The sequence below is a fragment of the Microchirus variegatus genome, assembly GCF_963457635.1.
Source record: "Microchirus variegatus genome assembly, chromosome: 2".
NCBI classification, from domain to species: Eukaryota; Metazoa; Chordata; class Actinopteri; order Pleuronectiformes; family Soleidae; genus Microchirus; species Microchirus variegatus.
In genome coordinates this window covers 4,744,036-4,757,846 of record NC_139803.1, presented here as the reverse complement: position 1 = coordinate 4,757,846, position 13,811 = coordinate 4,744,036, and the positions used below count along the sequence as shown (strand labels likewise).

General features: G+C 45.2%; 1 protein-coding gene across 1 annotated transcript in view; it reads right to left on the bottom strand.

Annotated features, from left to right (window-relative positions):
• Positions 1-109: 109 nt before the first annotated feature.
• Positions 110-13,811, bottom strand: part of nrg2a (neuregulin 2a) — a gene marked incomplete at its 5' end in the record, with an annotated part of 54,754 nt that continues 41,052 nt past the window's right edge. The window contains 8 exons of the mRNA XM_083909825.1: positions 110-2,298; positions 3,778-3,999; positions 4,559-4,686; positions 4,794-4,917; positions 5,148-5,250; positions 6,379-6,402; positions 9,002-9,060; positions 11,775-11,874. Of these exons, the coding sequence (XP_083765951.1) occupies positions 1,644-2,298; positions 3,778-3,999; positions 4,559-4,686; positions 4,794-4,917; positions 5,148-5,250; positions 6,379-6,402; positions 9,002-9,060; positions 11,775-11,874 (1,415 nt within the window). The 3' untranslated portion in view covers positions 110-1,643. The remainder of the gene's footprint in view (positions 2,299-3,777; positions 4,000-4,558; positions 4,687-4,793; positions 4,918-5,147; positions 5,251-6,378; positions 6,403-9,001; positions 9,061-11,774; positions 11,875-13,811) is intronic.

Genomic DNA, 13,811 nt, shown 5'->3' with positions numbered 1-13,811 from the left:
CAATAACTACATAATAAAATGATATGAATAAAGATTTATTTTCTCATATGAACAGGTGGATTTTCATTTTTCATTTTATTTTACAATCTATGACAATCTGGCATTTTTTTTCTTTTTTCTAGCATATTTCAGGGATGACATGGGGGGGGTGGGGTGGGGGGGGGGGTTCTCTTTTATTGCTGAATGTTAAATAAAATGCACTTTCACTGACCGGAGAAAACAAAAGAAAGGTTTGTCTGCTGATTTTTTTTTTACCATGCACCCATCGAAACCTTGACCACGAGGACATGCAGAGGAGAGGTGTTCAAACGTTTTCAAGCCGGGGGGGCGGGGTCAGGGTGGAGGGGGCGGGGCCGGGGTGGTTAAAATGAAAGGTGGGAGCGAGGAGTGGCAAAGTGAAGGGACTATCACATTTAAACCAGAGGAGCCTGTCCTCCCTCACTCTGAAATCACACTGTTTACTTTCAAAATGACCCTTTTTTTTACAAAGTCCTGTCGGAGAAGAGACACCGTTCAAATGCTAGTGGACGTTAGCGGACGTGTGCATGTACAGTGGAGCGCTCTAATGTCTAGTGATAAAAAAAACAATTCATGGACACAGTCATTCAATGAACACGAGTACACGACAGCCGTATAGATGGCTGCATAATGACTTGAAAGAATAAACTCATGTAAATATGCATTTGTATGATTCTGCTCTACAGACACAGCACATGACAGTCACCTCTTAGAAAACCAAACAGCAACATAGAAAGTTTGCATATTTTTGTTTTTATGATCCTCCAACGTTTCACAGCTCTTTCAGTTACGTTTGTCCACTCACTCCATGTTAACATGTGTGTGTAGGATGGGTTGCGGGGGGGGGGGGGGTAATCCTGAGACACTGTGTGGCCTTTTTAACATGAGCCACAAAAGCAGAATGGACACAGAAGGACGACGGCGTGGAATCAGACGCCTCTGATTGTCGCCCTCGTCGCAGGAGAACACGGGAGAAATCATAGGAATGTAACTGGTTCAGCTGGAAACACACACAACGTCATAGCAACGACACTCACACTCCATTTCACTCACTCCATCTCTTAGTCAGAGGGCAAACAAGGATTTACATTGTATTTACCAGGCGTTTCTATTCAATCCCAAATCATAAAACAAACCCTAGGCGAATCATATTCATGTAAACATACACTTTACGTTGAAGTGGTTTATATTGCGTGATATGGAAGGGGTTATGTTCCACCGGGGCTAGACTCCTCAAGAAAGTAAAAGAGAGAAAAAAAAACAACCATAAATGTGTATAAAAATGAGGCGTCCGTATAAGAAAGGCTACAAAAACCTCCACTGGCCCTCTGGCGCCCTCTGGCGTCGGCGTACAGCAAAAGGCACCACAATATTACTCTATTTTTTTTTTTTTTTTAACGTTGTGAAAAAACTGGCACATCTTTTATGCTGTAAATCAAAATGTACATATAAATAGAGTTTTCCCTATAAAAAAGTCTTTGCTGTTAACTAGTAGACAACTTTTGCTAAAATGAAAATAAATATTTCATTTGTTTAGAATATCTGTCAGTTATATAAAATAAAAATATTTCTTATAGATGCAGGTCTATACTATATTTGTTTGTGTTGCGTTCTTCGCTCTCACTCTAATGCGGTGTATTGTCCGGTTTGGAGCGCGAGTGCGTCAGTCTTGTGTGCATGTTGCCACGCCCGCTGTGCCGCGCCGACGACTGAGAAGTCCGACTGTCCACCGGCCTGCAGACGGCGGAGGGCTCGGCGTTCATGTTCTGCATACTGAGGAAGGGCGTGCTCTCACCGTCTTCCTCCGACCCGCTGTCCGTTAAGCAGCTCCGAGACCCGTAGTCCCGAGACGCTTCGTAGCCGCGCGGGGCCACGTGGCCGTTCAGTCTGGATCTCCGCCAGCGACGGCCGCCGGCTCCGCTGGACCCACTTCTCTTTGGTTGCTCCCGAGAGGACAGGTACTCCTGGGTGGTCTCGTAGTCTTCGTCCTCGGCCAGCCGGTAGGGGCTGGAGGGCAGGCTCCCCCTGCTGTCGTTGAGATAGGTGCGGCGCTGCTGCCGGTACGCTTCCTGGCACTGGGCGTCGTGCAGGGGAACCTGGTAGCGGCGCAGCAGAGGCTGGTCGTCCTCCAGCGGGTAAGGGTTGCGGGCGGCGGGCGGGAGAGACATGGCGTGGCTGGCATTGGGAGATGTGATCTGGAAGGTAGGCACCTGTGGGGGCAACGAGTAATGGAAGTCCACTGGAGACAGGTGGGCTGGCGTCGTCAGGGCCGACACGTATCTGTGGTAACGACAGAGCCCAGGAAATAGTTATTATCTTGTTATCAAAATAAAGATAACACCAGAGGTGTAAGTTTCACTGTAGATGCCACTGTGTCAGAGTAAATGTACATGGAACACAGCATAACTGAAGGATTTTTTTCTCTCGCCTAAAAAAATATAGCATTTTACAGCAAATATCACCTTTAAAATATGCAGTAGGAGCTTAAAAACACACGGAGGTCATGCAACAACATGTGGACATGAGCTGTGCAAAATCTGATGCTGCTGAAATGAAGCAGAGTGAAATTACAGAGGTTTTAGTAAAGAGATGTCTGGGCGTTCTCACTTTTGGCACAGCTTGGCACCATCTGTGCCATTTGAGATTTCTTAGGTACCAAATTATTAAAAAAAACAATTTAATTTTATTTATATGTCACTACAGATCTAAAAAGAACTTGTTTTGAAAAAAAAAAAAAAAAGTATGATCACTCGCTGTAAATCGATGCTTCCTGTGCGCTGCGTAATAACAACTCTGTGACTCTGCAGCGTCTTCAGTTACGCAGCGCCATAGCTCTGGCTTACCTTCATATATCATCTGACTGCGACACGTCCTACGCAGTTTAGCACTTTATGACATGTTATAAACACATTTTAAAGGGACACTGTGTCGTATTTATGGGTTTATATGACCCCAAAATCCACTTTTTTATACATATTATGTGCTCCTGCATAGTCTAGTCGCTGTATAATAGTTTTTGTTTCATTTTCGTGGTGTTTCAAAAAGTCATGTAAAATAACATGGTCGCGTGCCGCTGTTAGCAGCGAGACTGTAAGGACAAACGCGAGAGAACAAATCGAGCACCGAGACGAGGCTGAGAGCGGATCTTATTACTTATATTGGTGAAACATTTAGGTCACCAGTGAAAGAGCATTTAAATGTTTTTAAACGTGGTTTACCTCTCTTCCATGTAGGCTACTGCACAGCCCACCTTCCCTGCACCGACTGTTTAAAACTACTTTTTGTTTCCTAAAACACGCCGTCCCTCAATCCCAGAAACTGAATCATCTGAACACAGTGACTGTTGTCTACCATTTCACCACTAGATGTCACTGAAATGAACCTTTGAATGAATGAACCCATGTTCAATACAATTGGCAAATACTGCAATACTGCTTCATTGCTTCATTTGAGGATTGGGATCAATAATAGTCCGAGCTAAATCAAATCCAGCTTCGGACCCCATAAAGGCTTTGGCCGGCCCTGCACCTCGTGTTCACCGTTAGTCCTTGAAGACTTTGGCAGATCTGAGGTTGGGGTTCGGCTGCTTCTCTTCACTCTTGCCTACCTTAGCGTATTTCATCATCCTGCCTGCTGTGTGTGACACCTTCCACTGAGTCTGACTTGGCCTCTCGAGGCTGAGAGAGAACCAGCAGAGAGAAGAGACTTCTCAAAATGTTCATGACAAACCCAGAGCGGCACACGGCCGCGTTTCCCCACCTGTCGCTGTGCGGAGAGTCTCCCAGCGAGTCGAAGGACTCCCCGTACTGAAGGCCCGGCCGATGGGGCTCAGAGTAACCACAGTGGGCAGCGCGCCGCGCCCTCGCCTCCATGCACGCGGGACTGCTGCATTTGCTGGTCCCCACCGACGATGACATCATTCCGGGCGAGTCGGACAGGACGCTGTCGGAGTGTTCCAGGCTCCAGGTCCGATCCTCGTGTCTGAGAAATAAAAAAACACGTCAACAAACGGGCACTTTTTATGTTTTATAACAGAGTTTCCCTTTAACCCCGGTCCTCGGGGAACACTGTCCTGCATGTTTGCGATCGCCCTGCTACCAGCTGACCCGATTCAGATGAACCCCTCGTTATCAGGCTTCTTCAGATCTTGACGACGAGACCTTCTGAATCAGGCGTTCCCTGAGGACCAGGCTCCTGTTTTCCAGGGTTAGTGCCCTGCTAACCCACAGGGTTAGGGTTGGTTAGCTGCTTGCTAACCCGCAGAGTAAGTGTTAACTCAGTGAAGGGTTAACGCAGTGAAGGTTCACACCCTGCTAACCCTCAGGGTTAGGGTTAACTCAATGAAGGTTAGCGACCCCGCTAACCCACAGGGTTAGGGTAAAGGGTCAGGGTTAGCTCCCTGCTAATCGTCAGAGTTAGGGTTAACTCAGTGAAGGGTTAGGGTTAAGGATTAGCTCCCTGCTAGCACAGACAGACAGACAGGGTGTTTGTGTTCGCAGTCACGTCTCTTTACTGCTGAAACGCTCTGTGAGCTTCTCACCTGTGAGTTGATGAATGGGCTCGTGTGGAGGAGTTGTGAGATCTGGAGGAGGCGTGGCTGGCAGGGAAGGAGCCCTCTGTTACAGGACGTATGACTCGCTCAGTCGCAGGAACATTCTTTGGTATGTACTGTTTTGAGGGGAGAATGGATTTGGCAGACGGGTTTGATTACACAACGGAGCACGAGAGCATTTTGGTGTACGACTGTGAGGACGCGGTTTCTGTGTGAAACTCACATCTACCATAGGGATTTCCTCTGGTCCTGGTCCTGGGTGATTGGGTCCGTTAGGTATGTTACGGTTGGGATGTTCTGGACACATGTTTTGTCGCAGATGATTGTGCATCTTCTTTCTTTGTTTCCTGTTAAAGAACATTACAGTTATGTATTGTACATTAGTGCCCTGCATGTTTTAGAGGTCGTTCTGCTCCAACACCTGATCCAGATGATCTGAATCAGGTGTTAGAGCAGGGACGACATCTCAAAGATGACATTATTAGATGAACTGTTTCTTAAGATGCATGTTTGCAGCATAAAATGCAGATTATTATGTATTATGTAAATCTGACACACGTTTAAATCTTTAACTTACTTGGTTTTACAGTAGGCAACAACACACACGATGCCCACAACCAGCAGAGCCACACAAATACCCGTGATTGTCAGTACTCTTTTCTGGTAGAGTTCCTCTGCCTCTGTTAACATCACACACACACACACACACACACAGAGAGAGAGAGAGGGATAACAGAAACTATTATTATTTTAAATGCACATTGTGCCTTTTTCATTGTGCATCTCCATTTGTTCTTGTTTTGACTAAATCCTGAGTAAAATGAAGCTCGATCAAACCTGCTCTCTTTGACTGTCACATGACTCTGATGATATCATAATATAATATAATAGCTTCCAGGTAAATGACCTGCAGAACCTGACCATGGTCCAGACGTCTTCATTTACTCAGGCATTTAGTCAGCACAAGGACCAGCGTTACATGAATGCATGAAATAAGAACAAGTCTCACTGAATTTGTCATGATACTGTAAATCAAACCCTTTTCCAGAGAAGAGCTTACATGAGGTTGAAGTGGAACTCTCTGCTAAGCTAAACGACAGAGCTAAGAGGTTGTGTGGTCCCTGATAAATCATGTAATAAGAAGGGAATTGAATTAGTGCGAGACCTCTCCTTCCATTTGTGTCACGTTTCTGCGGCCATGCATAAATCCCTGGATTTGGATTGTTTACAGCAGTAAACTGGCTAATATTTCACCAGTGTTGCACTAAAGCTCTTTTCTGGAAAAGTCAAGAGGAAACAAGGATGGAGGATGGATGGTTGACAGAGACTAGAACTTCTATGCATGCTCACATCAACAGATACTACAGTACAACATGTACACTATGTTCATATTTCAGATTGACTTTTTTCAGCTTCACAAACAGTGAGAGTGATGCAGGAAACATGGGCGAGATCACAGATAAACACAGAGAAAGATGAAGCTGCCATGATTGGACAGAGAGAGCTGGAGAGGGAGGACAGAAACATGGAGATACAAACATGATATAACATGCTTGTTACAGATGGAATGAGGAATAGAAATGAAAATCTGCTCAGTTAAACTGCAGGGATTACGTCCATGTTAATAACGATGAAGGATCAGTTACAGTCAGTGACTGAGAGCGTGTCATTCTTTGGTCATTGATCAGTTAATCGATGTGATTCATTATTTTACATGAGTTTCACACCACAGACGGGACGGGAGCATGTCAAAAACCAAGGACATCTATTCAGCAGCTACTGAGAATCAAAACGGATGGTTTCCATACCCATAAACTCAATCCCAAGATGCTCTGCCATGGCAGAGGGTTGACAGTTGGAAGGAAAGAGAGGGAGAAACAACAGTAAAAAAAACACAAAAGAGCAGTTTAGAGAGCGGCACCTTGTCACATGTATGAAGTGGAGCAAACAAAAATAGGCTTTTACAGCAACTGGGACGACAAATACTTGTCAGTAATTGTCAGTCACGTGACACGAGGACACACAGAGCATGCAACACACACACACACACACACACACGTAAGCACAAAGCTAAAGGCTACACAACGACAGCTGTGAGCGTTTCTACTGTAATGTCTCAACACAGTCCAGTGTTAGTGTTACGTTTGGATATTTTTACAAGTCATTCTTGAAAGAGTTTTGCAGAGACGTTCGTTACATAAGAACGTGTGATGTTGGCCGCGTCGCCACTCGTGTTACTACTGTACGAGGAAACTATGTGTCATCCCCGCAGATTACCTCTGCTTTCAGTTTTCTGCTTTTGCTACACCGTCTGTTCTCGAACACACCCATCACATGAACAGGCATGTTTTCACACATCTCTGCGTCTGCACAGTATCACACTAATCGTGGTGAATCAGAAGAACGCTTCGAGAGTTGGACGTGATATTCTGGAGCAGAGCGAGGCCGTTGGGGGGGGAATTGCACCAACCAGCTGAGTCCATATCTCTGGCAGCTCGCTGGCTTCACTTTGGGTTGAAGAAAGTCCCAGCTGCTCTTATGACAACATGCTCTCGTTATGGCCCGAGGAGCACAAGTCATCCTCCTCTGTGGAATCTCCTGGGCATGGGAGGCGGCCTCCAGGAGGCGGGTCTTTAAATATAGAATGGATGTGTTCTGCTCTTTGAAATGCCTCGTTAATTAAGAATGTGAACGCCGATAAAACGGTTTAAATCTAAACAACGTCCTGCACTTTTGAGGGGAGGATTCGTCTTTTCTGCACAGACTTTGATTAAGTCACGTTGATTAGGATTAAACCCTAACCCTAACCCTAGGGTTAGGTCGACTCTCTGTCGTCCTTTAAGCCAAACAGTGGATGCGTACATGCGCTTGGTCTGTGTGGCTCGATGACAGCGGGGAAATAAACAGTCCATGCAGCTTGATAGAGTCACACAGCTGCACTGAAGTTAAACAGAGAGACTCCCACACACTGTCGTCATCTCTGCCAAATAACAAGTCATCTCAGCGCGGTGCATTACAACGTAACACAAGACGAATGACTTGTAGCTAAGAAGGGTTTTCACACACACAAGCAAACACAGTGTGTAAGAAGACAACAGTCCAATGTTGACAGAGCAACATTAACCCTCGTGTTTTCCTCCTCGAAACACCAGGTGTTTATGTTCCATTAATGTCGGCTAAGCCGCTCTCTTCGATTGCACTTGACATGATTTCCAGGGAAACGAGCCAACATGTGAGACTGAAGTGGAAACAATAAAGACCGGAGGAACAGGTTCATTATCCAAAGAAGCGTCATGATTCCAGACCCTGGAGACGCTCGTCATAGTGAAAAGCCTTCAGGGGATGAGCCATCTCACCACGGCTGTCCTTACACCTTCATCTAATCTGGGTTTGCTGATGCCACCGCGGTGCAGTAGTTACTCTTACCTCAGGCTAACGGAGCTCATGCTAACTCTGCTCTGCTGAGGGAGCTCCATGTTCAGGTTATATTTAAAGCAGACAGACGCACCTGTGTGCACTTCCTCATGATTTAGACTGATCCAAAACGATCGGCTCGTTATCAAGAAGCCTGATAATGAGCTGCTCATGTGAATCAGGTGTGTGTGTGTGTGTGTGTGTGTGTGTGTGTGTGTGTGTGTGTGTGTGTGTGTGTGTGTGTGTGTGTGTGTGTGTGTTCCCTGAGGACGACTATACAGTCATGTATAATACGTGTATGTTCCAGACAAAGCATCTGTCCCTAATAAGCTTTAGAAATCAAAATAACGTGAGTGGAATTTTCCGTGCAGACTGATGTGATATATGATGATGATGATGAACTGACGAATATATTAAAAGGAGTTCCTAATATTGAATGATTTTCTAATGAATCCTCACGTGTTGTATCTTGTTCATCGGGAATATTCAATAATAAGGAACAAGAGGGACTGAAACGTGGGTGTCAGCTCCTCAGAGAGTTTGTCAGTTTGTCTGTCAGTGATGACATGAGGTGATTATTCAGGCCTGTCATCCCTGACACCTGTCACTTTGGATTCTTCATTCACTTATATAGTTTTCTTTAAAAACACAGAGGAGTCCTGGCTGTTTCTGCCTGAATGTGAGTGTTTATGATGTCACTGTTACTATCGCAGCTAGTTTTGATTGACTGTGTTCGTTCTGCAGTGTGTTCGTTCCTCAACAGACTGTGTTGTTACATGCAGTCAACTCAACTTCAACCAAGCGACTCACATCCCCAAACTTACTATCGACTTGTTTTTTGCGCTAGTGCACATGCAGGGCACACACGGTAACAAACATCACATGCAAACATAAAGTCTGGCAGCCTGTGAATGAGTCATCACAGGAGTCATTACTGCAGCGTCTCTACACCCATCGTGCACACATGACACACACCAGGACAGACTGACAGTGTGACAGAGGAGGAAATTGACATACGGTAGAAACTGGCCATAACGTAGGTTTGACAGCGATCACCAGTAAAGTCATTTGGACACCTAATGGAGGAAAGAAACAAAGCCACAGAAAGAGAGGGAGGAGATGGAGGGTGGTGGATGAGTGAGAACCAGGAGGATAATAGGCAGAGAGAGAGAGGGGGAAAGGGTGGAGTGAAAAGGAGAGTATGCGTAAAGAAAAGTGAGGGAGGGAAAGGTGGGGGAGGGAGGGAGGGAGACAGAGAGACACAGATTAGAACAACAGCACAACTACGGACAGCAGAAGCAAAGTGTTCCCATGGATGACACCACTGTGGACACGGTGTCGTGCACAGCTTATTGACCTGAGAAGGAGAAAGAGGGCGAGAAAGAGGTAGAGAACTGGGGGGTGGGGTTGGGGGGGGGGGGGGGGGGGTGTAATCCAGAGGTAATCCAGTGACAACTGTGTCTCAGCTGCTCATATCAAGGGAACATACTTGGATTGGGCATGGACAACCGCCGCGGCACAGTCTTTAAGCAGCGCTCGCCAGAGTATCCCTCCGGACATCTGGGAAGGAGCGGAGAAGTGTTATGAAAAGAAGGAGACAGGAAGTGTGCGGCGGTGCAAACAGTGTGGATTCACACCGGCCCACACAGGTCACAGGTCACAGGTCACGCTGGAGCCACACGGTGAAGGAAGAACAACATTAAAACACATCAAATACAGCAATACGGTAACAACAGGACATCAGAGGGTATTAAGCACAATAATCACCACACTGCACTGTAATGAACAGCCTATATGCAGCGGAATGGACATATATCATCAATCTATAAGAGGGTTGAACATGAACTCGACTGAGGGAAGAACCACGTTCTTGAGCACAAGGACAAACACGGGAATGTAGCAGCCGATGAACCATGCACCGCTTGGTACGCGATCAATAAATCAATTCCAGGAGCTTTTTGTAGCAAAGTTCAAAATAGTGGATAATGTAGTTTCCTTTCTCGGTGCCTGTTGAGAGCCTGGCAGATGTCACCTGCAACGGAGACGGTTAAATGAAGAAGAGACATCATCCAAGAGGTTATTTCAAGATTTGTCTTAAATTAGCACCATCAAACCGGACTGGCTCATTATAATCCCATCAGGATGAGGAGTTGGTCTTTAAGAGGCACCAACATTCCACTCGCAGTCACAACTGGACCACCAATCCAACACATGATTTACTGGTTTCCCACAACAGCTCCCTGGAGCACCACAACATTCAGCATTAAATGACTCGTCCTGAGTGATAGCACCACCTAGACCGAGGAAAGAAATAATAAACTGTCACTTACGTCATTTAAAAAAATAATCCGATGAGCCGTGGTGCAGCTGCAAACTCTATTATCACTCTTTAATCTAAATATAAACATTTAACATTTAAGAACAGTCCTAAGTCCTAAGTTTCACCACTGTTCTTTCTGCTAATATAAACATTAGTTTACACTAAAAAACTGAATATAAACAGTATCTGTTTCCTTTCGTCAGTTATTGACTTCGGATCATTTAATAACCTGACATTTCCCCCAAAACAAAGTTTATACCTCAAAGTGAAGTAGTCGGGCATGAAAGTAGGCCTGGCTGTCTGCAGGACTTGTTTAGTCAGTGAGTAATACCCACTGAAGCATGGCCTATATTGAATAAGATGGCTGTGGGGCAACAACTCCCTGCAGACCTTCACTGCATTATCCAACTTTTCTGGACCCGTGCCTCGGCCGTGAGTGAATTAGCTGCAGCGATTGAGTTATTGCTGCCTCCGATTTGTACACAGCGCATTGAGCGGCTGTTGCAGCCGCGTCCTCGCTGCTTGCCCAGCGTTCTTCGCCGAGCGCAGACATCCGGGCCAACGGTTCGGCGGCTTAAGGCCCTCATGCTCCAGAGGAACACGCAACATGGAGCTCGACAACCGTGACAAGAGGCTGATTTAGAATAATGATCTTTCTGTTAGGTTTTTACATGTTGCAACAGTTTAGGTTACAACATTTGAGAAGCAGGGCACTTTCAGTGTTTAGCCATCCTTGATTCATTGATAAGTCAAATGTCAAAGATAAAAAAAGAAGCTTGTTCTCCACGGTTCCTCCAGCACACTTCACACACAGGTCTTGATCTCCTCTGCCAAGGACCTCAAACGTAAGCTGTGACTCTATTTACCTCATTGGGGGCCTCTAACAGGCATAAATATTTGCTCACTACTAAACCAGTGACTCATGACATTTTCAAAGGGCTTTTAATGTGCAGCCCTCCTGTACACTAAACACAAGTTAAAAGGATGAGCACGCCGCTGCCTCACTCCATTATTAGTGTTAAAATACACAACAGGTGGGCAGTTAGGCAGACTGACAGCAGCTTCCTGTGATGTGTCGCTGCTGCTGCTGCTGCTGCTGCTGGAAGAAATCGCAACAGGGATCGACTTCTATCAGGGAAATGAACAGCATCATTAAATATGATATAAACACACAGAAAGTCACATGTGTGTAACATGTGATGTGAAGTGATCTCAGATCTGCAACACATTTAAACGTACAGTCGTGAGACTGAGAAACACAAAGTGTAGAAACTGGACAATCAGTGCAATGAGTTTCTATAATGATATAAATATATGTATTTAAAAACAACTTGACTTCACTTGAAATGTCAATGTTGACGTGAAGCTTGAGTTTGTTTGTGTTTCTCAGTTGAACCTGGAGGCTTCATGATGACGATGCTACAGAGACGAAGACGTGTCGACACACTCACAACGGACGCGAACACTCACTTGCACGAGAGCCCGTTTATACCATCGATGAAGTAACAGTGGCCGCCGTTCACGCAGAAGGTCTTCTCTGTTTCGTTGCACTTCCTGGTGTGGCCTGAGCCTGGAGATGGTGTCGTGGTGACTGAGGAAACAACACACAGACACACAGTTAGATTATACATCACTGAGTGTGAAGAACATACACATTGTATTTTTCTCCGCGTATTCTTAGCTTTACTCGAGCACTCTTAGTCGTGCGTCCACCAATGTCATTGTGTCTATCAGCAGTGTTGACGCTCTTTAGGAGTTCTATGAACAAAGATAAACATTCCCCAAACACAGTGGAGGAGTTGTTTATGCGTTGACTCAGGTCCTTGGAATGGTCCAAAATGTCGTGTATCTGCACTTAATCCCCCCTGACTGAATAGATGGCCTGTGTTTGGGCTGAAGAGGGACGTTTGAAGGACAGGGGGAAGTGCTGAGAGAGGCCCGAGGAGGTTGCTTTGCATGTCAGGTGTTAGGATTACACAAGGTTCCACAAGGTAAACCTCGTTCACAGGAACAATGTTGTGACAAGACGTTTCATTAGGATTTTATTCAGGATTTATAGTCGGCTGTTTGCCTCTCAACTCTGACGCCCTCTTCTGATTGGACGACAGGGCTCTCCTTCTTTCTAACGAACACATGTGGGTTTGGATGGAATAACAATAACAGATTAATTTAGCAGAGCAGACGGATGATGTCACATCTGTGATTCCGTGAAGAACACGAGTACGAGAAGAAGAAATCTATTTCAGTGTTACAGTAGGGTTACATGTGAGGAGGAGGAGGAGGAGGAGGAGGAGGAGGAGGAGGGTGTGCTCGTGATCACATGAACATCTAACACATCAAAGCAGACCATAAATCAGCTGCTGCTTTAGTCTGATGAAAAACACTGATATGAGCAGTATTTATGACAGACATGTTGTTATGAAAGGGTTACGGCGTTCATCAGAGTTCATCCAAAGTGTTTCCAGAATAACGTGGAATCATCCACCGACATCTTTGATGGTCATGTGATCAGAGCTGTGAGAACTCTCTGACGCTCTCTGCGCATGTTTCACAGCTCATAAACACAGACGCACAAAGACCCACAAAAAAATCTACCCAAAAAAAAAACTCCACTCTGATCAAAATAGAAACTGGGTGTGGACAAAACAAAGAGCGGCACGAAGCTGCTATGTGGAGCAGCAGTCTATCCCATCACACACACCCCCACACACGCGCACACACACACACACACACACACACATTCTTGTACTTGCTGCATACTGAGGACCAGCATTTCCACTTTATAAATCAACACAATTACAAATATCTACTTCATGAATGACATCTATAAAAAACTACTGGGTGCAGTACCATAAAATGTCTGCAGGTGGAACCGGGTTTTTGTACCAAATTGAGGACTAATGTTAAAAAAACAGAGCATAGATGTTTACAATCTAAGGAAGTGATGTCAATGAAAACAAAGTGAGGACCGGCCAAAATGTCCTCACTTTGTAAAAATGACCTCACTTTGTTGGTTAAAAACCCTCACTGGTCCTCAGTATGCCACAAGAACACACACACACACACACACACACATTATTGTACTTGCGGCATACTGAGGACCAGCATTTCCACTTTATAAATCAACACAGATACAAATATCTACTTCATGAATGACATCTATAAAAACTACTGTGTGCAGTATCATAACATGTCTGCAGGTGGAACCGGGTTTTTGTACCAAATTGAGGACCAATGTTAAAAAACGTTAAAAGATAAAAGAGTATAGATTGTTTACAATCAGAGGAAGTGATTTAAATGAAAACAAAGTTTTTGTTGGTTAAAAACCCTCACTGGTCCTCAGTACACACACACACACACACACACACAGTGGCTCCACCTGGCTTACATGTGGCTGGAAAACAGATGACCCACAGCGAAGCCACACAAGGAGGTGGAGAACATGTAAACTTCACACAGAACAGGATCAAGGCTGATATTTGAACCCTGAACCTGTTCTGCTGTCAG